This window comes from Triplophysa dalaica, chromosome 23 (assembly GCF_015846415.1).
Source record: "Triplophysa dalaica isolate WHDGS20190420 chromosome 23, ASM1584641v1, whole genome shotgun sequence".
NCBI lineage: Eukaryota > Metazoa > Chordata > Actinopteri > Cypriniformes > Nemacheilidae > Triplophysa > Triplophysa dalaica.
Genome location: NC_079564.1, coordinates 6,056,436 through 6,081,729, shown reverse-complemented (window position 1 = coordinate 6,081,729; position 25,294 = coordinate 6,056,436). Strand labels below are relative to the sequence as shown.

Below are 25,294 nucleotides of genomic sequence, written 5' to 3'. Positions count from 1 at the left end.
GTAAGCTATCATCAGCTTTTTTATAAGCACCCGTGTACACTGTCTGTAATAAAACATACCGCAATATCACAATAAATGTGAATCTCCGTGATCAAATGTGACCCTGCCTGTGAAAACCTAACTTTTTTGGCGTGATTTACTGTTTTCGACATAAAATCATCCCACATACAATAAAGAACATTCTGTGGAAATATACCCTTGATATTTTTATATTGACTGATAAGGTCATGCCAAAGATTTAAATCATAGTGATATTAAGAGCTGAAATCAAACATTGATGCGCAATATCTCTGAATTAGATTATGAGACAGGCAGGGTCACAAATGCCTTATTCTCACTACTAAATCTGTCAAGACTCTGTCAACAAACCAAAGTAGTGATTCACAAAGCTGTAAAGAATGTATGCAGTAGTCTGTGATCTCACCTTTAGGGCTGGTGTTCTGGGCCAGTCTCCCATGAGGCACGGTGTCAGCTGTTGCACAGGACGGGTGGGAGGGTTGAGGGGTTGTATTTCACATGCACAAGTATGGATTCCACATCTTTGTGAAGGTGTAGTGTCTATAAATACCCCTCAGCTGGAGTTTGGTTGAAGTATTGAGACAGCTGATAAAGTCTGGCAGGCAGCAAAGCGGAACTGGTTCGACTGTCTCCTCTTTCCCGGCTGAACAGAGAACTAAAGTGTTAGTCGCACATCAGACCGCTGGTCTACCTTCAGAGTGACACTACAGCAGAAATATGGCTCTACCCATAGACCCCATGGAGGAGCCCCGCATGTACCAGCAGACCCTGTTACAGGACGGCCTTTACGATCTTCTTGAGAGTGATATGATGGTGGACTGTATTTTGAAGGTAAAGGACAAGGAGTTTCCCTGCCACAGGCTGGTTTTGGCCGCCTGTAGCTCTTACTTCAGAGCGTTCTTCAAATCAGGTGTGGAAGACAGCAAGCAAAGAGAAATCGTATTGGAGGACGTGGAGCCTGGAGTGATGGGCATGATCTTGAAGTACATCTACACCTCGAACATCAATGTGACGGAGCAAAACGTGCAGGACATCTTTGCTCTGGCCAACATGTTGCAGATCCCTTCGATTTTCACTGTATGCGTCTCTTTTTTACAAAAGCGATTGAGTTTGAGTAACTGTTTGGCCATCTTTAGACTAGGCCTCATGTTGGACTGCCCTCGGCTGGCCGTATCGGCACGGAACTTTATATGCGAGCGCTTTCAACTCATGGTCCGAGATGAAGAATTCCTGCAGTTGAAATCGAGCGAGTTGGCGGCGGTTTTGGCATCGGATTCTTTGAACGTGGAGACAGAGCAGGATGTGTTCGAGGCTTTGATTAAATGGGTGGGACATGGCCGAGAGACGCGGATGGAGGACTTGCCGGGGCTCCTGGATTGCGTGAGGTTACGTCTGGTTCCTCAGAGCTACTTGGCCAAAAACGTGGAGCAACACGAGTGGTTGCGCTCACACCCAGAGATCACCAAGAAACTGCAGATGGTTAAAGACGCACACGCTGGGAAACTTCCGGAAGTCAAGACCAAAAGCAAAATGAGCGAGGACAAGACGAGCGGTGAGGAAGAAAAGAATGAGGAAGAGGAGCAGGAGGAACTACTTCCTGGTTTCCTCAATGACAATCTGCGGTTTGGGATGTTTTTAAGAGACTTGATCCTTTTAATAAGTGACAGTGCGTCGGTGGCGTATGACCCAACAGGAAATGATTGTTATGTGGCGTCTGTCTCGACCCAAATCCCCAAAAACCACTGCAGCCTGGTCACAAAAGAAAACCAGATCTTTGTGGCAGGAGGACTGTTCTTTGATGAGCAAAGCACAGACGAACAGATTTATTTATACTTTTGGCAGGTACGGCTTTGCCTATTGCATTCATTTCAGTCTAGAACAGGGGTTTTCAAACTGGGGGCCCTGAGATTGATCCAGGGGGGGCACAGATTTTGAGGCATTTTATGAAATATAGACATTTATTATAGGTTATACATTATACAATCATGCGAATGTTTCTGCATTCTATTACTGAATATGTTTTTGGTTTAATTAAACCAAAATGTAAGATTATATTCGGGGGGGGGGGCTTAAAGCAGTGAATTGTACACTATACAATTTTTTATAGGGAGCCTTATAAAAAAAGTTTGGGAACCACTTGTCTAGAATAACTATCCACTCAACTGTATCCTGCGGAAGAAAAATCACAGCAAAAATATAAAAAAATACAATAAATATAAAAATATCCTTTCGTGGTTTTGGAAACGAAAGTTCTTAAAATAATAATCTCAATTTGAGAATCTTTCAATTGCAGATTTTTTCATGGGTTAAAGCCGCATATTTAAGTCAAACTATATTTTCCTACCTGACAAATCAAATTATGCATGATTATTATACGTTTAACATTATAATACACAGGGTACTATTGGTAAACAGTTTAATATTGATTTTTAATGTAATTGTCTTTTAATTTATAACCAAACAAAGTTATCATAAACACAAATTGAAGTATATCTTTATGCAAAGAAAATATATTTTTAGATATTAACTATAAATTATGATATCATTTAATATACATTTGAAAATAATATGGAATAAAACATACTTAATATCGTCCAGTTCTTCCAAAAGGTTCAATGTCTCAATTCGCTGTTTTTCAAGAAACGGAAAATATATATTAAATATTGTGTTGTCAAAATTTACAAGCACTATTTAAATTAGCACTATATATTGGTTACCCTAGATATTTGCAAAACCCCGTTACAAACATATAAGGGTGACTAATAATAATGATTTATGATCAAAAAATGAAAATATGAACTACGGAGATACAAGGTTTCAGAAGGACAGCAGTATATATAACAAAACATTAAATAAATAAGGAAAGCCACTTTTACATATTTAAAAATATAAGCACTTAGTTCCAATATATGAAAATGCACGATTTAACATATCGTTGATAAATAAATACATTAACATTCTTTGCATTGGTACCTTTGATACCAGTTTGATCCTGCAAGCTCCGACTGGATGGGGATGCCTCCCATCCCCTCCCCCCGCTTCCTGTTTGGGATGGGCGAGGCCGAGAACTCGATCTTTGTGATTGGAGGGAGAGAAATGAAGGAAGGAGAAAAAATTCTGAATACAGTCATGGTTTATGACAGACAGTAAGTACATTTCAATGATGCCACAATTTCAGCGTTCAACCTAAACATGAATCTTTCAAGTTCTTCAATCATCCCTGTTTGTAAAGGTCTCTTAAATGGGCCGAGTCAGACCCTCTTCCCTACCCGGTGTATGGTCATGGAATAGTGTCCCATGATGAAATAATCTATGTGATTGGAGGAAAGGGGGAAAACAAGTAAGGTTTTTTTAAATATGTATTCACATGAATGTATTAATGGTACGTGTTTTACACGGACCCCAACATTAAACAACATTGCTTTGCAGGGAATGTGTGAATCGAGTATGTGCGTATGACACCACGAAACGGCAGTGGAAAGACCTCGCTCCTCTGAATATAGCACGTTCACTCTTTGGTGTCACCATCCACAATAACAAAATCTATGTAGCGGCGGGAGTCACAGATACAGGCATCACAGGCAGCACTGAGGTGTATGACATCAAAACAAACAAGTATGTGCTTCTCCATAAAGTACATACAGTATATTACATATATGTGTATATTTTTAATGACCGGTGAAGTTTGTCATTATTAATATTTGGATGGAAAACGTACAGCCTTCTAGGTTGTGCTATAGCTACTTTGGAACCCAAACGCTGTTTATATGGAAACATCATTTGGTGTGCGTCCATGTTACAGGTGGTCAGAGTTTGTGGAGTTTCCGCAAGACCGTAGTTCAACCAGCCTGATCTCTGTGGGTGGTGTTCTCTATGCTGTGGGAGGGTTTGCTATGTTCCCTACAGAAGACAGCGATGAACTTCTGCCCCGCGAGATGAATGACATCTGGAGGTAAGGAGCCAAATCTCTGTAATCAGATCTCAAGAACAATGCAACATACACATTTTGTGGCGTTCCTTTGCACACTAAATGATCAAATATGAGGTGTGAATATCTAAATATGGCCATGTGAAATAAAGGTGACGTTTGTTCACAGGTATGATGAAAAGGAGAGAACATGGTACGGGATACTGAGGGAGATTCGGTACGCATCGGGTGCAACGGTTTTGGGAGTTCGACTTAATACTCTTCGTCTCCATAAGTTTTAAACTGGCGTCATTCTGGGATTTTGTGTGCTGCTGAAAAAACACTTGATTTGACACTCTTATTTCAGATCAGATTAAACAAAACAGTCGTTATACTGGACAAAGTGCTGACCGAAGTGGGCAGAACGATTGTTCTCAATCTCATTCCATGAAAATGATAATATGATATTCAATCATTCAAACACACTTGTGTTTATCATTCGAAATAGGGAGAAAAACGTTGTGAAATGTAGTTTCTAAAAACTTGTGTTATAGGCATGACCTGTGTGCTTCAAGGTGTGTACAATTTAGCGTTTTCTATTTATTACTATGTCGTTTCTGTGTCAGTCTGAATGAGAGAAATTTAAACAAACGCTTCAACTTTCCCAAAAGTAACAAATAAACACAAAAATGCTTAAGAGACTTTATTTGGTTTACTATTGAAATTATCTTTTTATTTTGTTTTGTTACAGACAATAAATACTACTTGTAACAGTAAATGGCATAAAATACAGCCTAATGTTATTAGCACCGCTAGACTCTAGTCTATGTATTGTTTTAGTATTTGGTTGACACAACCAGCACGACTTCTGTCTGCATGTAGTCTTCGTACACAAAGGTTAACTAAGACATTGACTTTACATTTACATGTAGAATTAAAAATGTACAGTCACACTCATGATTGACTTATTACAACGAAAATAATATATGTTAAAGGGACAGTACACCCCCAAAATAAATGTTTTGTCAATAGTCCTTATTTAATAAAAATGACTGGTGAGCTGTAAAACAAGACTTTTTGCAAATAATGACCTAAATTCAAGCCGTTTGCTTGACTTAATAATGCAAGGTTTAGAAGTGAAGGTGGTTAAATCATACCAGAATTTTCATTTTTGGGTAAACTTTTCTGTAAGTGCTAGTTTTTGGGAGAAATATAGTTTACTATACTGTGAATAGTATAAAAAAAATTGGGAATAAGATTAAATGAACTCCCCAAGCTCCAAAGTGCACATCAAATTCCTCTTTTAATATGTCCTGTTTTATAATATCAAAAACAAACTAAAAAACACAAAGGTCTTAAAAACGGAAAAAAGTTTTACAAACGCCAAAAGTACCCCTAATATTGCCCAATAAGCAGAAATCCAGAAATAAAAAACTCTTCAATAAAATGATAAAAAAATTACTTTAAAAGGCTTTGACAATTAATTCTGCAACTTGTAAGACAAATATGTTCTCTTATCTGTAAAATAAAAGTATGAAATTGTCATTTATATACTACCATATCTCCAGAAATGGAGATCTATTTACTGCCATCAGCTTTCAGTTGATATCATAAGACTTCACATTAAAAGATGATGAAACGAAAATTCGTGCTTAACAAAACGGCTTTGAATTCTTTAGCAATATTTTCTCTTTTTACTAAAACCTTCTGTTATCCAAAACAACGTATCACAACATTACTATCCACATAAAGTGCCCAAATAAAAATGTGGTAATTCACCTTTTTATAAGACCATAAAGCAACTGTGCATATTCTGCATAATAAAAAACCTTCTAGTGTTTTAAGATTTCCATATTTCTACCTTCAATAAAATATTGCAAATACCAAATCCAAAAGGGTCATGTTAACTATTAAAATACCAACAGAAAACAGAAGCAACATAATTAAGTATCGACAAGATCATTAAAGACTGACATGTAAAAGACAACACTGTATGTCATCGAGGGCATAAGGTGCATCAGGCTTTAGCCTAAAGGTCAACATTACAAACACTAATGTCAGATGTCAATCCGTGGCAAAAATGAAATATTTCCATTAAGCGCTAAACGGCTTACACAATCATCATCTGGCACAATATTATTGCAAGATATTAAAAAAACTCATCATTCTGCATTAAAACGCCACTGCTATTAATCTCTGTCAAAGTGCAAAGGTCAGCAAAGCATCATTATTATTTCACATTGTAATTTCATTCAGGACCATGGCAATGTTATTCCATTGAACGCTTAAAGGCAGGTGTATAGTGCCCCAACATTGACATTATCTGCCCCTAAACTGACTTACAACATAAATCCACTAAACACGTGACCCAAATGTAAGACTTACGCACCATTTAAAACCACTTGCTTTGCCTGGAAAAGTTTTCTCAACTCAGGAACTCCGAAACATGACTGTTGAAATGTGAACAACTTAAAGTATCTAAGATAAAAGTACAAAGCTTATTACTCATATACAATATTATTTCCATCTTTACAAGATTTTCATGAGTGTTGACCTTTGCATCTCATCTTATTCATTTGACTTCATGTAGAATGTAAACAACAACAAAAAAAACAATTTAAATGACAAACCCTACATAAATGTATTTACAGATACAGATATTTAAATATTTCTATGTGTGTGTCTGTATATATACTTGGTAATACCTATTGTAGATACTTTATTTAACTGCGTCTAGATTTGTAAAGTGTGTTTTATGTTTGCCTTGTCTATATAAATACTCTCTGATAGTAGGTAGAGAAATTGTATATATTTTCTATAATTCTTAGGATTTTATGAGGCCTCTCAATATTACAGCGTACAAGAGTCCAAAGTGCACAACAGGCCCTCATAAACACAGGTTTATTCCTTCCTTGATTTCTCTAACATCTATGTAAATACATATGTTACATTGGGAATGAGTGAAATGTAAATCATCCCCAAATTCCTGGTCTGATGTCAGAATTATGGTAAATGTTTTTAAGACAACAAAACATATCAGCTAACTTATTTGGCAATGTATGGTGTACCATAAAGCATTTCAGACATTTAAAATATATGAACCAAGCACACGCCGTAATTTTTCCCCAAAAAAACACACTCCTTTCCTCAAAAAGTGGTTTAGTCTTCAGATTTTTGCCACTCCATGTACGGCCCACACTGAGAGTAAAGTGCTCTGTAACTTTCCAAAGCCTGGAGAAAAACTGTGAACCATCCTTCTTTGGATTTTTAAGTGATAAAGATTCATTTAAACATCTAACATTTTCTCAAGAGCCTGTGCTACATAAGCTTCGACAACAAACCAACTTTTCAACCTTCTGCGCCCTGCACAGACTCACTCCAAACAAGGCTCTGCAAATACACAGGACCTCATGAGGGCAATACTTTCAATAGAAATACTTCTACACTTAAAAATAAGGTGCTGGAGTGATTATACATGCATCATGTGGACCTTTATCACATTTCCTGTATCCGGTAAGCAAAGCAGTGTGTCGCTTTTTCCGGTAGCATAGTAACACAGTTAAAACCAATGGCTGAATCCTCAAACTAGCACTATCACTGAAGCACCTGGCTGCTTTAAGCTCCCAATGAAAAAAAAATGACCAGTTTTATTTTTTTCATGAAATATTTCATCATTTATAGTAAACAACTTATCAATTTTCAAAATTCATGTACCCTCATAATCTTCAGTTAAAATCTGAAAATTCACTTCCGGTATGAAATGACTATACATCTTAAATGACATAAACTAGACGGCTTGGCCGGAGCATCCGATAACTCCTCCCCTTCAACTGTCAGTCTGCTGCCTGTTTCATTTCAAAATCAATGCAACAGCAGGGCAATTCCATGAAAATGCTTTTCCCAGCGGTTTTTACTATGGTAACAGCACAGATTTTAACATTTGGTGGTTCAAATACGCATGTGAGATCTCTCTTCAAATTTGTAAAGCATTTGTTTTATTTTAGTGCATGATTTTTCATAGTCAGGTAAGTGCCATATTCAGGATTGTCACATCCATAACGCTTCATATTCATCATAAATGGACACATGAAAATTTATATAAAGTAACTATTTTATGTTCTATAAAGAGGGATCCCTTCTCCATTCATTGGGTATAATTGCTTCAGAATTGTGCATTTTATTTTGAAGAAATCCTACAAAGTTTATCATCTCCCAAAAAACGCATTCTTTTTTTGTCGCATGTTTATTCCCCTTTTTTTAAATATATATATATTATTTTCTTAGACTGACATTTTTTTATGTTTAGACTCTATCAACAAGGTTTTAGTAAAATATAAACATATGATTCAATATAATTGTAACGAATTCATTTTCTGAGCATTTTTATGTCACGTCCATAACGCAACATCTCACATCCATAATGCTGGAATTGCCCAGCTGTTTTAACACATTCAATCAATTTGCAGTAAAAAACGCAAGCCACGCCCACCAATTTTCTCACTGTTTTCACAGATCGGCTTTGCTGGAGTAAAACTTTGAATTCGATTGAGTTTGTAAACTTCAAAATATCTCTTCCTCTGTCTTTTAAAATTTCTGGATTTTCTAATCATTTTGCGGACACTCATTTGCGGTATTCAAATAGGCGATTGCAGCCTATCGTAAAAACGTAACCGGATAAATCGATACACTGCTTTGACGAGTACTTCCGGTGTTTAATTCCTCTGTGATAAAGGTCCTGCAGGTAACTGCAGGGGGACACAATTACTACATGTTTATTCCGAGTTTGCAACGTTCCCGTCACACAGCGACCTCTGCTGTTAAGAATTCAGTACACATTTGCAGCTCTTACACAGTTTTTGTTTTATAATATTGTTTTCTTTTGCTCAAATATCTAATCTCATCTCGACTAAACCGATAAAGCGTGAAAAGCTTTAGCCAGAGGATGTAAAAAGGTAAATGCTTATCCTGTAGCTCGCACAAAACACACATCAACAAAAATGACGAGAACATTTTTTCGTTCCATAATGCAAGCTTATTTTAACAGTATATAAAATATCTCTATGAGAATAATATATGTGAACAGTTCATAAGGAATATTCAGTGTCCCACACTGTTGATAACAGTCTTCGCTTGACATGTCTGGGAACCCCTGTGAGAGCACAAAGCTCACGGGAGTCAGTTCAGCTACTGTAAGCTTTGGGTTTCACACAGTAAACCAATTTAGTTGTTACTGGAATTAACCCTTTCAGTGGAAAACAGTGGTGGAGGAGGGACACTTACGATAGGATGTCCATAGGGAAACGAGAGAGACTTGACCTGGTGCAGACCAGACACTTCACTGGGAGGAGTCAAGTGCTGGCTTGGTATCTGATTGGCTGTGTCCAAATCAGTCGATGCGGGGTCCACGACAAGAGGGATGGGGTAAGGTACCATGGGGTTGTTGACCTGGAAGCACTTTTCCTTGTGGGCTTTGAGCATGTTTGAGAAACGGAAACGCTGGCCGCAGACATCGCAGGGGTAAGGCTTCTCACCCGTGTGAGTGCGCCGGTGTCGTTTCATGTTGGGCCGGCTCGTGAAACTTTTTCCACAGACCTCACAGATATACGGTTTCTCTCCTACAGCGAAAAAGAAAGATGGAACACATAACATTTGCTAAGATAAGAATAAAACCTTAAAAAATGTACAAAACATATATAAATATGGATAAACTGAAGAAACTAATAACTTACTTTAAAAAATATTAAAAATATTTTTCTTTATTATGTTATGATGTTTATATTGTGTTTTATTATGTTAGTTAGGTGAATTTTTTTTAAGTTATCACTTAATCAAAACAACCCAACTGCACTTTTATAGATATAACTTGGAATGCACAATAAAAAATCAAGAATGTTTTTTAATTAAAAAAAATCACGATAAAAAAAGGAGTTGTCTGTTTTTGCAAATGAAATCTTCATATTTATACACATTTTTATATTACTGTTTAATGGGCAAAATTATTTGGCAAAAAAAGCAAGCTACAGCGTATGAGAGAATGTGGGTTTTTATCATAATTAAATAATGCCATGATTTTTCTTTTACAAAAACTAAATTAATTTGTGATTGATTTTCTTGACCATGTTTTAAGGCATATTTTGTAATCTTTTCTTAATAAACTTTGAACTTTGTTGGCCACTACTGTATAACAAATAGCTATTTCTATCAATTATCAATTTTTCACCATAGTTTAGACCATCAAATAATAAATGCTCTCTTATTTGCAAGTTTAATAAAAGCATCTGCTAAATGAATAAATGAAAAAATAAACAACTTCCCTCATCCTCTCATTTATTTATGGAAATCATAATTGTTTATCAAACAGGAACGATATTGCATATATACATACATACATACAGTATATACATGTTGTTACATTTTGTTTTAACTTAAAAATATTTAAAACAGTTAAAACATTATCTACACATTTAGTGAGGTTTAAAAGATGTTTAAAATAAATAAAAAATACACCAACATTTTTGAGATGCATGTGAAGTTTGCTTAAAGGATGGTCATTAATTTTGTAAAGATGTTTTTTTTACTGAAACATACAAAAGTGTGAATATGATTTTGTTTTGCGGTGTAAGAGATTCAACACATTGGAAATAAATGACCGCACTTGTATTAACTACGATCATGACAGCTGTCAGAATGCTGGGTTTCATACCTGTGTGAGTCTTCATATGTTCATCAAAGTACTGCTTCATGTTGAAATCTTTCCCACACCACTGGCACATGAACTGCTTGTGTCCGATATGGATGCTCATGTGTGACCTCAGCTGATATTTGTACTGGAACCTTTCACTGCAATTCTACAGAATGCAATACATTTAAATGAGCTCTGTTTATCTCAAAGACATTGTGTGCATGAACCGAAAGGTGAGGATGCTATGAACTCACCTCACATTTGAAGGGTTTTTCTCCAGAATGTTGAAGCGAGTGCACTTTAAGAGACATGCTACGCTTGAAGGACTTCCCACATGTCTCGCAGGTGAAGGGCATGTCCTGGGTGTGAGCTGGGGATCACAGAAGCATTGAAACAACTTTATGGACTCTCTTAATACTCAGATGCATGTTTTATGTAAGACAACATTTTAGTTGAATATGTGGCAGTGTGAATAGTGATATGAATCATTTAAAACATATTGAAGAGTGTTGAGCTGGAGATGCGAGGAGCAGAGGCTACCCCAAAATGTTTCTACATCGGATCTCATCAAACATCAGCGTATTATCGGCATACAAGTAGGACGCTTTATTATAATAAATCCTTGCTTGTCTAGGTCAGATGAGTATAAATGTCATATGCTGCCCTGTGGAGAATTTAAGTGAGTTTTGCTGAAAGGAAGCTCTTCTACATTAGAGTTTTCCTTTCTGCAGTCAGCAGTACTAAAACAATAAACCCTGTGTGCTCGCCTCTGTCTGTTCTGGATGGCAAAGCAAGGTAACAGTGGCTCCTTCCCACCCGCACAGCAGAAAGCTGCCTATTTAACTATTGTGTTTTAGCATGCTCTGGGAAGATCAGGCTTCAGGAGATGAAAGTACAGTACGGCAGAATGACCGGGACCAGGTTGTGCTGTATTACCTCTGCCTGAAGGTTTAGGTATTTCCACAACAATATGTCCTTGTGTTTTGGACAGGCCGCCTGTATCTTGACTGCCACCTAGCGGTGACTGGTGGAAAAGTGCTTTAGTGTTTCAATAGAGACATTTTTTGGAGGATCTATTAACGGACCTGAATATAATATACATAACTTCGTCTTCAAAGGTGTATAAAACCTTACATAATGAAGCATTATGTTTTTTGACCTTAGAACAAGCTTTTTCTATCTACATACACCGCAGGTCCCCTAACATGGAATTCGTCATGTTGTTTCTACAAGTAGCCCTAAACGGACAAACGTCTGTCTTGTTATCTCTTTCGTCAAAGAAGCGAAACATGTTGACATCTTTGGCCTGTGAAAGCTGCCGTAGTGCTTCGAAAGGGAGGGGTGGAGTGAGCCATTGGTTGCAATTCACAACCTCACCACTAGATGGTTCTAACATTTCCACGTTGCTTCTTTAAGTGAACGGTATCGGAAAGACTTATTTGTTTTACTGTGATTTGTAAGATTAAATGAACAATGAAATCAGATTGGATAAACCATTTTTGATAGCACAGTAAAACAAGAAATACACTATATAGAATGTGAAGCTGACGTCACGCCCTTATGTGGAAGTGGCGCCGCCATCTTGGGAGGTTAATACGCCACTGCTATTATTGTTTTGATATGTACCGTTACTTGTTTTCCTTGAAATATGGAGAAATCGAAAGTGAAAGAACCATGGGCTTTTCCTGAATGACTCTGCGTAATGCTATTGCAGTTTTTAACACAGCAAGATCGAACTTCCATGGATACATTTCCTAATCAAACAAGAAAAACAAAATACTCCATTGAACGCACTAGCAGACTTCCTTCCAAGATGGCGCCACATTCAACCCGACGTGACAGCTCTATAACATACATTATTACTAAGTTAATCATTGTAGCTTTTTGCTTTAACCTTTAAATGTTCTTTAAAAGTTTTAGTACTGACCTTGAAGGTTGAAGGCAAGGATAAGTTTCTCAAATGTAAGATCTGAATTAAATATTAAATGATTTACATTAAATGTTCACATTAAATGTCAAACTTGTCATAAACTTGAAATCCTCAAATCACTTATGAAATGCACTGTGGGAACCCATACCATCAAACTGCAATACTAGATGAAGCAATACTTGACCCTGTACTCACCAACCATGTGTTTCCGGACATGGGCCATAGTGTAGAACTTCTTCTCACAGATCTCACACGAGAACTTCTTCTCTGCATATCCGTGGACAATCTTGCTGTGTTCATGTAAGGACCACAGCTTCTTAAAAGCTTTCCCACAGGTCACACACTATAAGAGATCAGAGGATCTGATTGAACTCCATTAGACTAAACATTTCCTTTGGGCTCCATGGAAAACATAACAGGGATTTATAGAGTTCTACTACCAAGAACTGCTTGCAATCTAGAAGGATAAAAAAACACTTTTCATGCATAGAGGTCATCATTACAGTGGAAAAAAAATATTTTTCATGAATGGGTTTTGATGGCATAGTTGCCAGAAGACTAGTGCATCATTCAATACACAGTCACCTCTTCAGATGAAATTACCTGTTGTTATAATTCAAACATGAAAGGGTTTATGTGCAAGCAGACAGTTATGTGTACCTGTATGCTTTTCTCACAGTTGGTCTGATGATGCAGTAGCAGCTCGCTCTCCAGAAGAAAGCGCTTGCCGCATTTGTTGCAGATCTGCATGCGGTTGTGAGTGACGTTCATGTGCTTCTCCAGATACCAGCGGTTGTTAAAAACACGAGGGCACTTCTTGCAAGAAAAATGCTGCTTCTCCTCAAGCTTCACCTTCTGACCTAAACTTTCCTGCTCTTGTCTTCTCCTACCCTCCCCTCGTTCTGTTAGCGCCGTGCCGATGAGCATTTGCCTCATGGTGACTGTTGCTTTCATTCCTGTTTGTAATCTCGAGGCGCGCTGAGGTCTTTCCATGCCAGCGTGTCCCACCTTTGGAGCATTGAGGTCGTTCTCTTCCTCATCTTCTTCATCCTCTTCATCGCTTTCTTCCTTTTCATGTTCGTACTCTCCTTCATCCTGGCTAACATCTTCATCATCTTGTTCCTTATCCTCCTCCATATTAGGAGCATGAAGGGCTGAGGGGCTTGAGGTGATACCCTTGCCATCGGATCCTTTAGAGACATTCAGAGTCTGGTTGTTGAGATTGACCTCCACAATTATTTGCTCTCTGTTAAAGGAGAGAGAACCATCTTGGGGTCCCGCTTCATCAGCTCTGCCCTCCATTGTGCATAAGCCCCGCCCTCTCCCACTAGCCACTCCCCCTCCACTGTCCTCTTTCTTGTAAAAGTGCTTGGCTTGTGGGATCGGTTGATGCGTCTGGACACCAGGTAGATGTGTATGGGATACCGAGAGGTATTTTGACCTACTGACCCCACTGTCTTCTTTAAGCAATGATAAAGTGCCATTTCCTTGCTGTGTGTATATCGTCTCAATCTCTTTCATTTTAATCTCTGGGTATGTTTGATTGGATGAAGCATTGTCCCGCCCCTCAGTGTGAGCCATCTCTGAGCCGAACGATTGACTGATGAGGAGCTTGTGGCAGGAACTAGCTGGATCACTCATCTGGAGCACGCCGGGTGCACGCAGGGCCTGAAAGACCTCAAGCCTGGAGGTACAGATGTTGAAACTCTTCTTAAGGCCCTGGTTTATCAACACATCAAAGGCCAGGTTTATGTGATGTAAACGTTCCTCCTTGGAGACGAGGACCTGGTAAACTGGCTTGTGGGAAGCCGGTAAACCCTTGGAGGTGATAAATATACAGAGGCACTCCAGCACAAGGTCCACGTCGTACTGGTGAGGCTGGTAGAGATGATGTCCATTCAGTTTGTCCATTAAATGAGTGAAGTGCAGTGCTGAATTCTCCACCAGAGAAAGTTAGGAGGGGCTGTGGTTGTCTCCACTATGACCTGCCGCTGACACGGAGAGAAAAAACAATGGAAATGTCATCAGGTATACAGTTTAAATGTATTTAAGTATATTATGATTTTTTATATACTTTTTAATGGATAATGATTTCTATTGTATAAAAATGACATGTATTTATCAAATGTAGTTGAGTAAAACGTATGATATAGGCTATGCTTTATTATGTATGGAAGTAAAAATTTGTCCAAAGTAAAAACACTAGTAAAAAAGTATAGATAATTGATCCTAAAATAATTCTTAACAACTCTTATTTCGTATATATAATCATTTACAGCCATAGAAACACAATTTTTATAATTATTTTGTCATTTTTACGACTACTTCGATTGCTCATAATCTTATAATAGGATTATGAGCCTTTAGCCTGTATTAATGTTAAAGATATTTCTGATAGCACAAATATCTAACATTAACATAACAATGTATCAAAATGAGCCATCTTTCACCCTAAACATAGTATTGCGTAACACTGCATGTTAAACAAGGAATTTAGTTTTTGCACAAAGCCAAATTCATTCCCAGCGGCCCTGAACATCATCATCATCATCATCAAACAAAGTCCATTAGAGATTAAGATGCTAATACTGCAGAGAGCAGCTACGCCCTCCCCTCCTGCTCTCAAGGTTAGTTTATTTTAGATCAGGAAGGACAAGGTTTCGATCCGGACATCATCTCTTAAAAACTCCAGAGGAAAAGGCAAAAGAGAGAGAGACAAAGCATGTAGAGTAGAGATCGAGAAGCATCTAAAGCACATTGACATTCAGAGTTGTGCACTAACCATTAGCCTCTTCCTCCTGCGACCCGTGGCGCAACAGTTATCATTATGCGTGAGACAAAACACCATCCAGAAAACAATTAAAGAGAGAAGCAGAAAATATCACAACCATTATTTACGGACTGTTTGCTCTGACTTTTACTGTTTACTACCATGTTGCAGAATTCAGAGGGAGTCTTCCTTATTCTCTCAGTAACCAGAATGAGTTTATTTTCAGCACCTGGAGGGCATAACAAGTCGGATCGATCTTGTTAAATGTCACCCAAAATTATTATACGGATACACGGGTATGGTTGACAGCATGGAGTCTTATTTAAAATCAGATCACATCCAACAGACGTGCACTGCGGCCACATGTCAAAATCCTTTTCAGGCTGCACCAGATACGTCTGCGTTTGGTCTATTGTGGAACGGTTTGATAATTCATGTCATGCATGTGCACTTAAGCCTCGAAAATATGATTTTTATCAGATAATGAGAGAGATATGATTGACTGAGTTTAAATATAATTCCATCATGTGCTATTCTTTCCCACCAAAAGTGGAGATTGCAGATTTTTGAGGATTTCAGTTCAGATTAAATCAAATTCTACAGAAGTGCATGTGCAGGTCTTTGGATAAATAAATCATAATTCTTTACCGTCGAATAATACAATAATAAACAATCTGATCATGTTTTTACAAAGCTGAATTTGACTGTACATTTTACTGATCTCACAACACACGGTATTTCACCAGCTCGCTCATCGCCAACTCTTACAAATGACCTTGACCAAACCTCTAATAAACAAATCTGTCATTAGGATACATGGCCTCTCATTATGGTTCATAAAGCTGAGCTCTGTACGGCAGAAACTGCTTTTGTTGCTTTACCGCAATTAGAGGTGACTCGGGGCTCCTGGCCAGGCCGGCTGGTATGCACTTGGCCGAGGACGGCAACCACAGTGCCAGAACTGTGGGAGAACGAGATCTATCCTGAATTGACTTTCACTTCGTGAAATTGTCTGCTCTCTTTACTGCACTGTTTACCACAGCACACCTCCAATATCAAATCTACTGTTTCAGCTGATACGTCTCAAGAGAGACGTGTCCGTTTAGCATTTCAAAATGGTTGTGAGCAGGAATTAAAGCTAGAATTCCACGCAACAGATTCGCCAGTAGGCTTTCGTGTCTTTTCATCCAATGAAAATATTTTAGATTATGAATCTCAGTGTAAAAACAAATCACACCATTAAGACACTTTATTTTATTTGACCCAATGCACCAGCAACGGTGTGGTGCTCTTTATTAATAGATATATATATAGTTCACACGAAATAGTCATTATTGACATGTCACAGTATTACTTTGTGTACACAGAAAAAATGACAGCATACAGGTTACAACATGAGCGTGCGTAAATGATGACATTTACAGTATGCTTAAGGGCTGACTGAAAGTTTTCAGTGAGAACTGGCATATGAATGTACATCATCTTTCACTGAGTCCTGTAACAATGAAGCCACTGTGAAGAACACTCATCAACCTCTCAACATCTTTTGATAAATTGCTCAATTTCAACAACACTACAGGAGTCAACACCACAATGTACACTGAAAACACCACTGCAACAGACCACAGGAATTCTGTAAAACTGTGAACGATACAGAAAATAACGTCTGATAGAAATTTTCTCCAAAATAGTGTCAGTGTGGGTAAAATGACTCAAGCTTATCCAGCTAGCTGTGCACATTTCATGGGAGCTACTTCACTCAATGTGATGTATTTGTTTTTTTTTGTTCAAATTAGTTTTACTGACCACCGGACCACATAGCAACTTGATTTATATTTGTATTGTTATTTTTGGAAGGTTGGACATTTATGACTGCATATAGGAAAGTTAAAAAGAAAAAAGCTCACAACAAACAAAGTGGTTAACTATTTTAAAGCTAAAAAAATGCTTATATATATATATTGTTCACATATTCCAATATTGATAATTATTAACTTTAATAACCTTTTTAAGACCCGTAGATCATAAGGTTTGAATGTTACCACTGTATTATTCCAATTTTCCCATTTTAACTGTATTACTATCAAATGTTTTGCTAATAAATAGACTTATCACAATCATACAAAAATCACATTATATTTTCAGTTAGGTCTATCGAAGAGAATACTTCGAACAGGTCTATCGAACAGAATATTTTTTTTGTGTTTAATATTTTTTTAATCATTTAATACAATTAATATTATTTTTGAAGATATATCGTCAATAAATATCAATATTTTTTGATCGGCCAGTCCTATGCGATAATATTTGCAATTCTGCGCAACACCCGCAATCCTGCACCAAATATCTGTTACCACAGACTCCAGAGCACAAATAAAGAGACAACATCACTGTCAGATTGAAAAATAGAAAGCCTTGGGGCTAAAAGACTTGAGTGACACCCTGAAGATCCAGAGTGAGCACCGTGCCAGTCTGAATCTCACTCAGAATTGGCAGAGATACTAAAAGAATGAAGAATAAAACTAATCCCAAAAGACACCAAGTTAAAAGTCTGACACTCTGACTCGGCATTAAACTAGAGCAGACACTACAGAAAATAACAGATGAACGGAACAGAGAGAGAGACTTTGACATGAAATGCTGAATCTCCAATATTTGAGTGAGGAGGAAACTTGGTTTACATGAGACGAAACTACGGAAAAAAAGTCATCAGTCCCTGACTTCTCAACTCAGTAGAGAATAACTGATTTCATCTTTGTATCCAAACAAGAGACTGCAGCTATGATGTGTTTTTTTTCAACTTCCTGAATCATGGCCTATTTTTTTTAATTGTTGTCCAAAAATTATTTAACTTTAAATTACAAAAAAAAAACTTCAAATCAGTTCTCTCTCTCGTATGCACTTCTAACATCATGTCTACACCGAATGTGCCGGCGTGACATGACACGACGCACGGCTTGTTCTAATTGGACTGTTGCATCTTGCCATGTCGCATCCAGTATGGACAAAATGTATGTGCATACGAACACATCTCGATATTTTGAATAAAATTAAAAAATGAACCTGAAATTCAAATAACAATTTCTTTCAAACTATTAACAATTTCAGTAACCTTTTTTGTTGCACATACAACTTAATAAAGAATTTTAACATTTTAAGGCTCAGGCTAACTAAAATTAGAGTTGAGATCAGAATCAATTTTGACAGCACATTTTGTTAGTGTGAGTCATACCCTTTTGTATAAAATTAAATTAAGTTTTATTCATCCCCATCATTTTAGTTTTAGTCTATTTTTAGTCGACGAAAACTACATTGTATTTAGTCTGTTTTATCATAATTTACTTAAACAATTAAATGAAACCAGGTCATTACCTTTGTTTTTCAGAATAAGTTCAGCAACTACTGTATTGTTGCAACACAGAGAATATTAGACCATGAACGACATATGTACCAGTTCGTTCAGTCTCATTTTGACTCAATTGACTCGTTCGTTTAGTGAAGAGCGTATTCATTCAGTACTTCAACCAATGAAACCCTCTGACAGTACTCACGCTCAAACGCCATTGGCACATGTCTTTGCTTGAGACAGTAATAAATGAGAAATATCTTCCAAAAGACATATTACATGAACAGTATTACATTTCTTTAATCATGCAAATCCCATGTTTGTTTTTAGCATGTCATTCAATCTTTTAATATACAGTTCGACTCAATCCCTTCTCTAATCGGTAAAGAGGTTGTTTCTTTTGGCTTATGTTATGCAGCAGCATAAATTAACATTGCCATATAAAATGTGTGTGCTTGCCTTTGTAATGAGTTTCGGGGTGATTCGCCATCAGCCACGCTTCAAGTTTGCTGTGTTTTACCTGAGATTGTGAAGGAAAATAAGAGGCATTGTAAACCACGCAGAGATACACATTGTGTCTTGTGCTTCCCCTTCTACTGTGGAAACAACATGACGAATTCCATTAAAGGGGACCCGTGGTATATGTAGATAGAAATAGCTCATTCTAAGATAATAGAAACACAACGCTTCATTATGTAAGGTCTTTATACACCCCTGAAGACATAGTTATGTATATTATTTTGCATTTCCTTCAACAGATCCTACACAAAATTGGACCTTAAAACATCAATAAGAGTAGGCAAATAAAACAATTTCGGGCTCACCAAAAACATCTTGAGAGATTTGTCTCCGCTACACACATACCAACAGGATTCTTTTAACCTTTGGCTAAACGTCTTGAGACTTTTAGTCACTTTGTGTTAATGAAAAACGAGCATTATCATGGATACCTAACCAGGATGCTAATAAAGAGACGTATCAAAGTCCTCGTGCCCTCTGGATTCCTCTACTTCCTGTGCTGCCAGCATGAGAGGAAGTTTCAAACGAAGACACAAAGCTATCTGCCGCTGTTTCCGCATCAGTCATATACAGATGCCAAGCAATGACTATGCATTCGTTTCTCTATCCCAGAAAATATGCACAGTTAGACCACTGATCAGCCTTTTCTCAACAACAACATATAATCTCATACTTTTCAGGCTTTTCTTCTGCTTTTGATACCCCCTGCACCGCCGTCCCCTGACATGAGCCTCAATCCAAGGTGAAGAAGCAGCCGACAGAAGACAGAGATGAGTGACATTGAAAAACAGATGCCCTGGGTGTCTGTGTGTATGTGTGTGGCCTCCCTAATGCCTCCACCCTCCCCAAACCAGTCAGGATACACATTCAGTCCTGACCTTGAGCTAGACAGACACTTACACAGCAGCACAAAAAACTGCCCTCACAGCAGCACAACGATGACTTACATGTGTTTGTGTTTCAGTTATGGGTATGACTTTGTGTGTGGAAAAGAAAGAAAGATTTCTCTCAAACACAGCAACAAGCATTTTAGTTTTCTTACTCATTCCGACCAGACAACATCTGGGAATTGCGCACTGCACGAGAGAGCTGCCACAAACAACAGTATTTTTTAACTAAAAAAAGACTATTACCACCCCTCATTACACATCCCAGTTCCATCGAAAGAGCTGTTCGCTGCTGCTCAGATCAGTTGTCTTACTTGCGCCGAGTGATGTGGTAAGTAATGTTTAAAACAGAAGCAAAGCAAAGATTGAGCAGAAGGTGCAGTACATTTCTATCTATCTGTTCACATCTGTCACAGCTCGAGTTCCACTTCAATTCACAATTGTTTGATATGTTTTTTTTGTGTGGTGCTTTTAAAATGAAACTACTGTAGCATAAAAATAAGTTTTAGTAGTGTTACTAGGTTGCCTTTTGGCATTTGGATATTTGTGGTGGGCAAGGGTAGCTAAAGTCAATATTCGAAGTATAGCATTTAACCTGGACATTTGCCCATTTACTCTTAAGCACTTTTCGTAACACTTTACAATAAAGCTGTATTTGTTAACATTAGTAAATGAATGCTTGCAACCAAACAGTTCATGGCCACCATTGACTACCATAGTAGGAAAAATTACAAATGTAGTCAATAGTGCATCAGAACGGTTTATAATGCAACATACTGTGTTTTGTTTTTATTTCAAATTTACAAGGAAATGTTTCCTATTATGGCAGTCAATAATGCCCAAGAAATGTTTGGTTACAAGCATTCTTTCAAATATCTTTCTCTGTTTTCAACACAACAATGAACTGTATACAGAATCGGGATAACTTGAGGGTGAGTAAATGATGACAGAATTTTAATTTTAGGGGAAGAAAGCATTAAAGAAAGTTTCTAATCTTAGGACTTAATTTAAATTATGATACGTTAAATTAGGATTTTTCACAAATCTGTATTACAGAAGCGAATCTTAACTTAATTTGGGATTCCTATCCTATTTTACAAAATCGTATCTTATCTCTAGTTAGGAAATCTTAAATTGTACCAGCAAGCTCGGCAATCCACTTTCAAGTCTGTTGCATAGCAAACAACAGTGCGAGCTGCTGATGAGGTAAAGAATATGGAAAAACAAAACTGGTGAGCTTTCATTTTAGTGCCGCAGATATAGAAACTTCTTCGTTCTATATTTTCAATTATTAATCAATGTAATGTCATTGTTGGACAGCGTTTTTCTATACGTTTAAAAAAAAGTAAGGACAGCTGTGTCGTCCTAAAGTTAAGACAGTTTATTTGTCAAATTAAGATGCTTCTGTAATACCCCTTTACTATACATAGTTAAGATAAGATTATGCATTTAGGAAGTGCAGTTCTGTAATAGCTTTTGTCCTTAATGAGGTCCTATCTGAAATTACCAAGGTTACCTAACAGATAGGATTACATTTTCAAGTTATGATCTTTCTGTAATACGCCCCCGGATGAACTCTTCCTTGAATTTGATTTAATTTGTCTAAAAGCTGCAATCTTTCCTCTTTACCGCCATGTCAGTTTGGAACAAAAAACAAGAGGATACATTTTCTTCACAAGGGTTGAATTCAAATGATGTAAAAATTACACAAAATCAAACCTGACATCTCAAACTATAAATCATTATTATAACTTGCAATTATAAATTGAGGTAAGGAAAGATGACATTGAGTATTATGGACACGCTACAAAAAAACTACAAAACTTATTCATAGTGAAAACCTTGTACAAATAAAGTAGATTAAATAAATATCTCCCCTTTAATAGCAAATAGTGAAAATTAGGGTGTTATCCATCCCTACATCCAATTACCAGGTTCAATCAGACTAAGTGATAAGGGATGAAGCTCCCCGTCAGTTGTTTATTTTAGGTTCAGCATCTAATTAATGCCATAACAGATTAAAGGCCAACAAACACCGCCTGCAAAAACACCGAGCAACACTCACCATCCAAAAGTGTTAGTAAAGCAGGAGACAGCTTAAGTTTTCTGTGGTGTTTCGGTACGCCCAGAAAACACAACTCAGGAAACTCCTCATCGACAACAACTGCAAGATAAAATGAATAAAAATCAATCAATAAATAAAGAAATCAGAAAGCTACACAGAGTTTAACTAGGACTGTGTCAGGTTAAATCAAAATCATTGTAATGGCAGCATTGATGCATTAAATATCTCTCATAACTTTCGGATACTGTAATCGTCATACAACATTTTTTATTACGAGCCACGAGGGAACGTCTACGATTCATTGCTCCTTTTCCGTGGTGACAAAGGCAGATATATTTAGAAGACTTCTCATTTCTATCTATATGTTAATGCAACCGAGGGCAACCGAATTGTGGTTTGAAATATTATGTGCCAAGCGGGGCATGAAATTGAGCCAGACAAACAAACAAACAAAGGATTTTACCTCTTGTGCATCTGCCTCTGATAAAAAGTGTGCTTGACAAGGTGGGAGAAATTAGATTTTCATAAAAGAGACAGTATATCCACAGTCAAAACCATCCCCTTACAAAAAACGCTGTGTGACAGTGCTAATAATTTTGTTTGCAATGAACAGAAATGGCAAACAACAACGCATGTAATAGATGTTTCAGTTTACTTTGCGCTCAGTTTGTTTGCATTTACCTTACACTCAGGTAATCATTTCTTTGGAGAATTTGTGTCTGAAACTGAACTTGACTCATGCAGGAATTGAACAATCAATGCTGCGGACGACGATCTGTTAGGTTACCATGTCCGAAGTAGGACTGCCAGGAGCCTGAGCTATGCAGGCAGGATCTCTATCCAAGAGAAGAGCCAGTGGAGTTGGCATGTACCCGCCAAATAAAACGCAACCTACCACAGATCTGCAACCTCTACTCAGGGGCCAACTCAACTCCATGTACAGACTCTGACCCAAGTATGCAGCAAAGCAAGGAACAGAACCTGACAAACAACACTGACACAGCAGGACAAACAAAGCTGTGAAATAGGGAAATAAATGTGTTTTTTCCGTGACTGTGAAGAAGGCCAAGGAAAGAAATGTGTGGTGATTTCACATTAAGATTCTGCAGATTCAAAAGTGAAGTGTGTACTTTATTCAAAGGCAAAAATATGTTCTCCCATTTTAGTTAAACGTTCAACAGAAATGTCATGGGTTCAAATGACTCCCACATAATTAGTCACATGGAACACATATTATATTATGAGGTCTGTCAAATGATTAATCGCGATTAATCACATCCAGAATAAAAGTTTGTGTTTACATAATATATGTCTGTGTTCTGTGCATATTAATTTTGTATTTATAAACACATACATACATATATTTTTAAGAAAAAAAATTATATAGAAATTCATAAACATTTATATTTAATTTCATATATTGATAAATATAAATAAATACATGTAAATGTTTCCTAAATATGCATACATGTGTGTGTGTATGTTTTAATAAATACAAAATGGATATGCACAGAACACAGACATATATTATGTAAACAAGAACTTTTATTCTGGATGGGATTAATTACTTTACAGCCCTAATATATATATATATATATATATATATACAGTATATATTTACAGTACATGCAAATACATTGATACAATATAATATGTGACCCTGGACAGCAAAACCAGTCTTATGGGTCAATTTTTCGAAATTGAGATTCTTACATAATCTGAAAGATGAATAAACTTCTATTGATGTATGAGTTGTTAGAATAGAACAATATCTGGCTGAGATACAACCTTTTAAAACTCAGGAATCTGAGAGTGCAAAAATTTAAAAAAAATTCAAAATATTGAAAAATTGCCCTTTGAAGTTGTTAATCAGGGGCACTGTGACATGAGATCCACTCACAAAAATAATGTTTTTATATATTTAAGGTAGGAAATTTACAAAAATCATGGAAAATGATTTTTACTTAATATCCTAATGTTTTTTTTGGCATAAAAGAAAAATCGATAATATTGAGCCATACAATGTATTTTTGTCTTTTCATAAAAATGTTCCCATGCTACTCCAGGTTCACAATATTTTTAATTAATCTATCAGAAATGTACAAACCCAAAACGATGAAAAAAAGTATCTGTTTCCACCTCAAAATCAATGTAGGGACTTTTGTAAAGATGCTTGAGAAGTCTTGCATGCTAGGAGCAGCGCTAGACGCACTTGTCACATGGACTTAAGTGATCCCAACAGCAGAGCACTGAGACAAAACGAAGCCTCAAAGTCAAGGGTGGGCAGGAATGTCCTGAATGGTTACATAAACCCCTCAGCATGATGCTTTTTTACAGGCTGTAGCGCTAAAAGGACTTGGATTAATTTCGTTATTTCAGTACAAAGTAAAACATTCATACTGCCTCAAAAAAGGAATTTATTTATACTGTATGACACGCTTTGATCAAACTTACAGTGCAGTAAATGAAACATTGTAAACGTGTGCCTAAGAAGTCAGAGCCATTGTGTACAGCGTGGCTCCTTTTTTGTTATTTTGTCTGTAATGAAAGGTATATCACCCTGTGATATTCCAATATTATTATCAAATTTAATCATATAAATAAGACCATAGTTCATTTAACAGAATGCACTTAACACTGAGCAGTTTAAATGAACAAGCTAAATTTTTCACTAAATAACTTTTTCATGATTGTGTTTCAGAATTTATATTATTTTTCAAGAATAAGCACGATTTTAAATTGAGACTTTTTAATGTCAGTCTGCGTGTGCATTGCAACCCCGTTAAGACGATGCATGATTCAAGGAGACATAATAAAGGTCTTCGAGTTCATAGTCTTTACCAACAACAGGCAAGACTAACCCTGAACAATTTTAAATACTAACTTCGTCAACACCAAAAGTGACAAAAAGAAATGCATAAATAATGGAAAAATGTGCTTTATGGGTCATGTGAAAAAAGTCAAGTGAACTCGAGGTCAAACAGACAGGTCTATCAAGCAGTGACCTGACCCAAATATCAACCCGGCTTCCAGATGTGAGCGGCCCACAGGATTACAACGCGACTGTCCCACAGTGCACGTTTTATTTTTAATGACGTATCCTAAAATGACCCGTCTCAGCCCTGACTGCCCCTCACCTCGCCCTCTAGCTATAGCTTAACATGAACATA

At 37.0% G+C, this 25,294-nt stretch overlaps 2 protein-coding genes across 2 annotated transcripts; one reads left to right on the top strand and one right to left on the bottom strand.

The window, feature by feature from the left end:
• Nucleotides 1-643: 643 nt before the first annotated feature.
• klhl40b (kelch-like family member 40b) lies at nt 644-4,630 on the top strand. Its single transcript, XM_056738773.1, has 6 exons — nt 644-1,860; nt 3,004-3,164; nt 3,251-3,358; nt 3,448-3,633; nt 3,821-3,970; nt 4,116-4,630. The coding sequence occupies exons 1-6, from the start codon at nt 736-738 to the stop codon at nt 4,225-4,227; spliced, it is 1,842 nt and encodes a 613-aa protein (XP_056594751.1). The 5' UTR covers nt 644-735; the 3' UTR covers nt 4,228-4,630.
• Nucleotides 4,628-23,381, bottom strand: zbtb47b (zinc finger and BTB domain containing 47b). Its single transcript, XM_056738772.1, has 6 exons — nt 22,125-23,381; nt 13,198-14,528; nt 12,733-12,880; nt 10,862-10,977; nt 10,629-10,773; nt 4,628-9,540 (listed from the first exon to the last, which is right to left on the bottom strand). The coding sequence occupies exons 2-6, from the start codon at nt 14,446-14,448 to the stop codon at nt 9,146-9,148; spliced, it is 2,055 nt and encodes a 684-aa protein (XP_056594750.1). The 5' UTR covers nt 14,449-14,528; nt 22,125-23,381; the 3' UTR covers nt 4,628-9,145.
• Nucleotides 23,382-25,294: the final 1,913 nt, after the last annotated feature.

Bases quoted from the DNA above. Each gene is read 5' to 3' on its own strand.
- zbtb47b (XM_056738772.1), bottom strand. From the start codon at position 14,448: ATGGACAAACTGAATGGACATCATCTCTACCAGCCTCACCAGTACGAC. The intron at 10,774-10,861 runs GTGAGTTCATAG...TGCATTCTGTAG, and splicing joins AAAAACCCTTCAAATGTGAG to AATTGCAGTGAAAGGTTCCA. The intron at 9,541-10,628 runs GTATGAAACCCA...TTTTCGCTGTAG, and splicing joins ACATATGAAGACTCACACAG to GAGAGAAACCGTATATCTGT.
- klhl40b (XM_056738773.1), top strand. From the start codon at position 736: ATGGCTCTACCCATAGACCCCATGGAGGAGCCCCGCATGTACCAGCAG. The intron at 3,634-3,820 runs GTATGTGCTTCT...TCCATGTTACAG, and splicing joins TATGACATCAAAACAAACAA to GTGGTCAGAGTTTGTGGAGT. The intron at 3,971-4,115 runs GTAAGGAGCCAA...GTTTGTTCACAG, and splicing joins GAGATGAATGACATCTGGAG to GTATGATGAAAAGGAGAGAA.